This window comes from Hakea prostrata, chromosome 9 (assembly GCF_041222555.1).
Source record: "Hakea prostrata isolate BN-2017 chromosome 9, UWA_Hpros_2, whole genome shotgun sequence".
Taxonomy (NCBI): Eukaryota; Viridiplantae; Streptophyta; class Magnoliopsida; order Proteales; family Proteaceae; genus Hakea; species Hakea prostrata.
Genome location: NC_142608.1, coordinates 42650535 through 42659504, shown reverse-complemented (window position 1 = coordinate 42659504; position 8970 = coordinate 42650535). Strand labels below are relative to the sequence as shown.

Below are 8970 nucleotides of genomic sequence, written 5' to 3'. Positions count from 1 at the left end.
CGTGTGGCCGGTGGCATGAAGCACCCGGGCCAACCCCCCTTTCCGAAAAAAAAAAAAAAAAAAAAAAATCTGGAATCTTTTCATGCGCTTCAACTGGTTTTTCATGCTTGCTTTTAACTCATCTATTGCTGGAGTTGGATATAAAGATTTGATGTTTTATGTCGTGATTTTGGAATTAATGAGTTTATGGTGTTATCGGGATGGTTAATTTGAGGAATCGATCGGTCGGAAACGGAAGTGCCGAGGGCTCTCCTAATGATTCCGGTCAAGTAGGAGTAGATGGTGTTCGTCTACCTATCTGAAACGCCGGCTACTCAAGAAGGTATCATACCCGAAGCACCACCGTTGGCCACAACTCGGGATGTGTTCAACATTATAACAAACATGATGCACCAGCGGCGGACTCGGATCAATGCTCTCATGCAAGGAGTGGTGGCTATAGGGAGCAGGCCTGCACCTCAAGCCCCCGGTGCTTGGAACCTCCGCTCGGGGAGGGAATGATGGGACTACCGGTGTTGTATCTCACAACGGGTCGATGGAACAATTCCTCAAGCTTCGTGTCCCGGCATTCTCGGGAATCACGAAGGACGTCTTGTTCCCGAATAAGTGGTTAAGAGAAATGGAGAAAGCTTTCCGTCACTTAAGGTGTGATGAGGAGCGAGAAGATAGTGTGTGCTTGAACAAAAGCTTCAACATGAGGCGGATGCTTGGTGGAACGCCACCCAACTTTGTCTTGGCGGCAAAGCATCCAGTGATCACGTGGGAGATTTTCAAGGAAGCATTCTGCGAAAACTACTTCCCAATGTCGGTAAGAGACTCCAAAGAAGCTGAATTCATGGCGCTTCAGCAGGGGCCTCTCTCTGTTCTTGATTATCAACAGAAATTCGAGGAGCTCTTCTTCTTTGCTCCAGCATTTATGAGGGCTGACTTGGAGAAAGCCAAGAAATTCGCGAAAGGTTTGAGGCCAACCATCAGAACTTATATGGCCATACAACCTATCACGAGTTATGCTCAAGTGGTGCAAGCGGCGAAAAGATTGAGGAAGGTGAAAGAGAGACCTACCAGCTGCAGAGAAGTCTAGCTAATAAGGGTCCCAGTCCTTATGTCAGCAGAAATCAAGGAAGGTTCAATAGGCCTTCACCTTACCCCAGCACTCGTTTTCAACCAAGAGGATCAGGGTTTGGTTATGGGAATAGTGGTGCACCTATGCGGCCAGCTGGTACTACTCCACCATCAGGACCTATCTATGCAAATCCGCGTCCTGTAAATGGCCCTAGACCGGCGGTCCGGCCAGCTGCGGTTCGAGGTTCGGGAGAGCTTTTATGCTTCTATTGCAAGAAACCTGGACATCTTGCTCGTTTACGCCACGAAAAGGAAGCCGACCTAATACTTCTTTCGAGCCACCTCAACAACCTCGGGCGGGAAAGATGTATAGTGTGACTGGCCGAGATAGACCGAGTCATGATGTGGTGGCGGGTACTCTTCTTATTGCTTCGGTTCCTGCATTTATATTGTTTGACACTGGAGCCTCACACTCATTTATTGCATCATCATTTGTGAGGCGTACTTCTTTACCATCTAGTAAATTGTGTCATGAACTAGTGGTTAGTACACCTACTCAGACTCTAGTAAAACTTAATGAAGTAGTTGGACCTTGTCCTATAACTGTTGAAGGAAAAGACTTAGAGGCTCAACTTGTGAAGTGGATATGAAGGACTTTGATGCTATCTTAGGCATGGATTGGCTAACGGCACACAAGGCGGTCATCTCATGTTACGAAAAGAAGGTTCAATTTCATCCCATTGATAGCCCTGCCTTTGAGTTCCAAGGTGATTTGGGAAAACAATGTGAGAAGACTTTAGTGGCAGCACTTCAAGTTAAAGAACTAGTTGGAGGTGCTAAACTTTGTGCTTTTATTGAAGAAAAGAAGGAAGTGAAATCCATTGAAGACCTTAAAGTAGTGAAGAATTTCGGGGATGTTTTTCCGATGAATTACCGGGATACCCCCAGAAAGAGAGTTGGAATTTGCCATTGAATTGGTACCTGGAGCTGCACCGGTGTCCAAAGCTCCTTACAGAATGGCACCCATGGAGTTAAAAGAACTTCAAGACCAACTAAATGAGCTACTAGGGAGAGGTTTCATTCAACCTAGTGTATCTCCTTGGGGAGCTCCGGTGTTGTTTGTGAAGAAGAAGGATGGAAGTATGAGGATGTGTATCGACTATAGAGAGTTGAACAAACTTACTATCAAGAATAGATATCCCTTACCGAGAATTGATGATTTGTTTGATCAATTGAAGGGAGCCTCAATTTTCTCTAAAATTGATTTGCGGTCAGGATATCATCAACTGAGAGTGAAAGCCAATGACATATGTAAAACGGCTTTTAGGACTCGATATGGTCATTACGAATTCAAAGTGATGCCGTTCGGTCTGACTAATGCACCAGCTGCTTTCATGGATTTGATGAATAGGATATTTCATGATGTCTTAGATAAATTTATCATAGTTTTTATTGATGACATCTTAATTTATTCTAAGGATGAGAAAGAGCATGTCGAACACTTAAGATTTGCTTTGCAAAGGTTAAGAGAAAAGAAGTTGTATGCGAAGTTTTCCAAGTGTGAATTTTGGCTTTCACAAGTAGTGTTTTTGGGACATGTTGTATCTGCAGACGGAATCAAAGTGGATCCAGATAAGGTCAAGGCAGTGGCAGATTGGGACCAACCCAAATCGGTCACCGAAATCAGAAGTTTCTTGGGACTTGCTGGATACTATAGGAGATTCATTGAAAATTTCTCTAGGTTATCCGCCCCAATGACAAGATTGACGAAGAAAGGCGTAAAGTTCGTGTGGAGTGAATCATGTGAAAAGAACTTCCAAGAGTTGAAGAAGAGATTGACTAATGCACCGGTTTTGACTGTACCTGATAACTCTGGAGGATTGACGGTCTACACGGATGCATCAAAGATCGGTCTTGGTTGTGTGTTAATGCAACATGGAAAAGTGGTAGCCTATGCATCACGGCAACTCAAGGATTATGAACACAACTATCCCACCCATGATCTTGAGTTGGCTGCGGTGGTTTTTGCTTTGAAGATATGGCGCCACTACCTTTATGGAGAGAAGATAGCCATCTTCACCGACCATAAGAGCTTGAAATACTTTTTCACCCAGAAGGAGTTGAATATGAGACAACGTCGGTGGTTGGAGCTGGTAACGGACTATGATTGCGATATCCGGTACCATCCGGTAAAGCAAATGTAGTGGCCGATGCCTTGAGTAGGAAGAGCACTCGGGGAGTGGCTGATCTTAACGTTCTTAGTAAAACGTTGTTGAACTCTATTGTGAGGTTTGAGTTGGAGATTTTACCGGAAGGTTACGAGGTAATCCTTGCCGCATTGACAGCAAGGCCTACCCTAAGAGATAGGATTATTACCTTGCAGTCTTCAGATCCTTTGTTGCAAGAGAAGTTAGAGAAGATTTCTTCAGACCCTCAAGAGGTGATTGACTTTACTTTATCCTCCGATAATGCTTTAGTGTACAAGGGAAGAATATGCGTACCGGCGAATGAAGATCTTAGGAAAGAGATTTTGGGTGAAGCACATTACTCTGTGTTCACTGTGCATCCCGGTAGCACCAAGATGTACAAAGACTTGAAAGAGCACTATTGGTGGGTTGGTCTGACAGCGATGTTGAAGACTTTGTGGCCAAGTGTGGAACTTGCCAAAGGGTAAAAGCCGTTCGACAACCATCTGCAGGTCTTTTGCAACCACTTCATGTGCCAAGTTGGAAGTGGGAAGACATCACGATGGACTTCGTCACGAGTTTGCCTCGGACCAATAAAGGAAACGACACAGTGTGGGTAGTGGTGGACCGATTGACAAAATCGGCACATTTTATTCCTATGAAGATTACTTTCACCATGGACAAGCCGGCAAGGTTATATGTGGATAACGTAGTGAGATTACATGGTGTGCCGGTAAGTATTGTGTCGGATCGTGATCCGAGATTTACTTCAAGATTTTGGAAGAGTCGCAAAAAGCTTTGGGTACCCGGGTTAAACTTGAGTACAGCTCATCATCCCCAAACGGATGGACAATGCGAAAGAACCATTCGGATCTTGGAGGACATGCTTCGTGCTTGTGTAGCTGACATGAGTGGAAGTTGGGATGAACACTTAGCATTGGTGGAGTTACGCTTACAACAACGGCTATCGGTCTACCATTGGCATGGCACCGTTCAAGGCTTTGTATGGACGGATATGTAGAACTCCCCTCTATTGGGATGAAGTTGGAGAACGAAGAGTTTTGGGTCTGAGTTGATAGAAGCCACTTGGAGCTATGGTTGACTTGATTAGAGAAAGAATCAAGGCAGCTCAATCTAGGCAGAAATCCTATGCAGATAAAAGGAGAACAGATCTAGAATTTCAAGTAGGCGAAAGGGCTTTTCTGAAGGTCTCACCAATGAGAGGTGTGATGAGGTTCAACATCAAGGGGAAGCTTAGTCCAAGATATATTGGTCCTTTTGAGATTTTAGAGAAGGTTGGACCAGTTGCTTATCGGTTGGCACTCCCGACATCTTTGGCAGGTGTACATAGTGTGTTCCATGTTTCTATGCTTCGTCAATGCATAGAGAACCCGGAACACCTATTACCACAAGAACTCGAAGGATTGAGTGCAGATTTGTCTTATGAAGAAGAGGCTGTAGAGATTTTGGACCGAATGGACAAGCAACTCCGGAATCGAACCATTCCTTTGGTGAAGATTAGGTGGAAGAATCACACGGGATGAAGAAGCTTCGTGGGAAAAGGAAGATGAAATGCGAGCAAAGTATCCTATCCTCTTTGGTGCCTCGAGTACGTCAATTTCGGGGACGAAATTTCTTTTAAGGGGGAGGAATGTGAAATCCCCGGATTTCTAACCCGTTAACCTATGGTTTCGGGACCGCGAACCCGGGCCTTGAGTCGGCAACAACTGTGGACCATTCGAGTTGAGCCCGAAGGTTCGGAGGAGGACCAAATGATCGTGGATGAACCTAGTGATGATTTGATAACTCTCATGGAGTTTAAAAGAAGAGAGAAGATTCATCACGATGGTGTTAAAAGGCGGTTTTGGCATATTCGTAAATCGGCGATGGATAATCCAATGGAGACAAATAAGGTATCAAATCGAAGATCGTCGAAATACCTTTCCAACGAGCTAAAATTCACTGAATTCCGAGTCCGTTTGGGGGTCCAACCATGGACGGAAAGTTGGGCCGGTTGGGTGAACCAATCCCCCACCCTATTTTCTATTTAGGGGCAAAAACGGAATTTCGGATTCTTAAACCCTATTTTATGTTTTAACTCATCCGTAGCCGCTTTTTATTTTACAAGAACGACTTTGAGGCTGCGGGAAGAGGAGAAACGAAAGAGGGGGCGATTTCCATTCTTCCGGAGGCATTCGTGATTCGAATCTTCAAGAAAATTTCAAGAAAGGTTAGTTTTATTTAATCCTTCTCTTACTCACAATTTTGTGAGTATTTTCTCTCCTTCCCTTTTGAGGAATCTTGAAAGGGAAGCATGTTTAGGTTGATAGCTTATTTCTCAATTTTCATTTTAATGTCGCTTTCTAATAAATGAGTTATTGGTGCAATCCCATGATAAGGGTGATTCATTTTGACTCTCTAGGTTACCCACGGGTGATTTATGAGAGCCAATTTGGGGCACTTTGATTTAGGTCAAATTAAATTAAATTGAGAACACCCTTGTGATCTCTTTATTTCCAATTAATTTTTCCCCACAATTTCATTTCATTTCGACTTCAATTAAAGACAAAATTATAACTTTTAGCCGATTTAGGTTAAAAGGGTGAGTTAAAACCTAGAGTTCTATTTGGGGTTGTTACGGGAATATTTTTACATATTTTACTAAACCCAAATTAATTCTTATTTTTATTTGGTTAATCCTTTTGCATGATTAGGATAAATTACCCAAAGTTTATTTCCTTGTGGGAAGAGATATTGATCTGTGGAGAAATATCAAAGTAAAAGGTGAGGAATAACCAACCCATTATATTGAATTGATTGTTGTTGTTTTATATCTTTTGATAAATATGAATTGTCATAATATATGTTTATCATTATTACTTATGATGTTGCTTCTTGCTGTGAAATATATTAATGTTGTTATGATATGGAATGTGAATGTATGTGAAGGGAGAAGAGAAATATTATTATTTCTTCTACCTTGTATTATCTGTTTGGGTTGTGGGTTCGCCCATCGCCTAGTTATATGATTGCTTAGTTGTGGTTGGAGAATGGGGAATGCCCTTTTGGCATTTCTGCCATAGGATACCGAGAGGAGGCGGTATGGGACGCATTCCTATGGTGCCCTTGGCGCTTTCCCTAACTTTTGGTTGGCATATTTAGGGCATGTCTAGAAGTGTTGGGCTAGGTGACCTCTTGAGTACTACTACTCTTCCGGCAGGGGTATTGAAGCCGGTTAACCCGTGATGGTAGTGGCTGGGTCTGTATCGAGCGGGCCCACTATCATCATTGAGAGGTAGGGTTGCATATAACAGATAAGGGCTCATGGGCACTCAAGACCGGTGAAACGACCCGTGAGAGGACATGGAGATCATCCTGTCTATTATATGTGGATGATCACTGGGTTAAGGGATGTAATCCAACAGATGCCTCCCGTTGAGGATTACATTCATAGGTGGGAAGGTATTGAACCAACGAGCACTAGGCGTGAGGGGAGATATCCGGACCATTGTAGTACGAGCTGTATGACCCCGCCTGGGCTTAGGTTTGTCCCTGACACGCGCCAGATCTTATACCAATGGTGATGTGAGAGAGTGGTGACTTAATCCCCAACCATGGCTCGATGAGACTTTGCCCAACAACCGCGGAGAACCCAACAGACGTGCTTAAGTGCCGTGAGGGAAGAGTGATGAGACTGCCCAAAGAAGACTGGTGTTTGACTTAATGCGTGTCTACTTTAGAGACTACATTATAGAGTTAGGAATCTCATATCATCACTTTGCATTTGTTTATTTATATTATTAAATACATGTTTGTCTTATGAATGTTGAAATTGGAATTGTATGAAGATATGATGTGATTGTGTTACCTCACTGAGTTCTATGAACTCATTCCTTTATTTTGTTGTTTCTTTAGACTGTTCTACAGGTCATGAGGACCCCTTTTTCGTTGAGGATCCCTTATCAGGTGGTTACCCAGACGGTGAAATTGGAGACGAAGTGGAGGCTCATGACTCTTTCTGTTTCTCGCCAAGGCTGCTCTTATGGAGAGTCTTTTCCTTAGAATTCTTTAGATTATTTCCGCTGCAACATTATATATTCTTTCTTTTCGTATAACTACGATGTTCGGTTTTGAAAGGATTTTGAATATTGTAATCCTTTCTTTTCATTTTTGATTATTAAATACTTGAACTGATTTATCTCTGGTCCATTTAAATTTACTTTATCATGTATTGTATGGAATTGTCCCCGAACCTAGATCTTGCGGTGCATCACCCCCGGGGGGGGGGGGGGGGGGGGGGCCCCCCCGTGCTTTTAGTACCTTATCCTCAAATGATGAATTATGTGAGGGTTGTAAAGATGATGGTTGCTCATTCCTATAGGCATTTTTGTGCATATTAAATGGAGGTGGCCTATAAGGTATTTGATTAGAGGGATTGGGCATTGAGTTTTGCCATGAAAAATTGGGGTGGTTTCGCCATCTTGGGTTGTAGGCATTGGAATATGGATCATTCCCCAATTTAGAGACTCCTTGGGCCAAATGTGCATGCTCCTTAACAAACTCAGGGTATTGTGTAGCCAAATAGCAGTCAGTGACATGATGGGATATGCTAGAACATAAATCACATGCTTCAATCTGATTAGGTGGAGAGGAACTTGTAGGAAGTGGAGATGGGGTTTGTTGTCCTAATGACAAGAGATGGTCCAATTTCTTTGATAGCAAGTCAACCTTAGTGCTCATCTCAATGGTAGGATTGATCTCATAGAGACCGCTCCTCTTTGGTTGCCCAATGGATGGAATCTCAGTCCTAGCTGTTGAAGCATGGTGTTGGGAGTTTTCACTAAGGGTCTCAAAAAGTTCCCACGCCTCATTCTCATTCTTGTGCATGAAAGTCCCACCACAAGAAGAATCAACCATTTGCCTATGTCGGTCTCTAAGGCCATCATAAAAGCATTGAACCAATTGCCATTTAGGAATAGCATGGTGGGGGCACTTTTTAGGTAATTCTTTTAGTCTTTCCCAAGCCTCATGAAATTGTTCTCCTTCTTGTTGGGAGAAACTCGTTATCGCTCTCCTAATGCTATTGGTACGGCCAATGGGGAAGAACTTTTTAAGGAACTCCTGTTGCATTTCTACCCAAGTGGAAATTTTAACATTGTCCAAAAAATGAAGCCAATGCTTAGCTTTATCTTTAAGGGAGAATGGGAAAAGAAGTAACCTTAAAGCATCAACTGAGAGGTTTTAAGTGCTTATAAGGCTCTTCATTGGCATGTCCGTAAAAAGATGGTAACATTTGAATCACACTAGATCTGATCTCATATGGAGCCGCCTCTATGTTAGGCAACTTAATACAAGAAACTGGAGTATATATCGTAGGAATGAAATGCTCACTCAAGGGCCTCATTGGAGGCTCATAGTTTGCCATGGTTCTTTGCCTTCTAAGGTTGGCCAAAGTCTCTTCTAACTCTAAGTCAAGTGGAGTCAACTCAGGGTTTAGGGACCGACGACCATGCATACACACAGAAGAATAAAAAAAAGAATAAGCTAAATAAGTAAAATTAAAAGAAAATAACTATAGCAAAAGGGAGAGTTTAGGACGTACCTAAAGCGCTATCCACGTGATCTTTCAAACAAAAGTTACACATGTGGGATCTGAGGGATGGGGATTTTTAAAAATTAACCTAAACAACCCAACTAATGCAAATATTATAATTGAAAAGTC

General features: G+C 42.8%; 1 protein-coding gene and 1 non-coding gene across 2 annotated transcripts; both read left to right on the top strand.

The window, feature by feature from the left end:
• The first annotated feature begins 535 nt into the window (after positions 1-535).
• LOC149005265 (uncharacterized) lies at positions 536-1081 on the top strand. Its single transcript, XM_089135828.1, has one exon. It carries the CDS (start codon positions 536-538, stop codon positions 1079-1081), a length of 546 nt encoding a protein of 181 aa, XP_088991954.1.
• A 7142-nt stretch (positions 1082-8223) lies between these two features.
• Positions 8224-8330, top strand: LOC149005264 (small nucleolar RNA R71). Its single transcript, XR_016170093.1, has one exon. It is a non-coding gene; the product is annotated as a small nucleolar RNA R71 (small nucleolar RNA).
• The last annotated feature ends 640 nt before the right edge of the window (positions 8331-8970 follow it).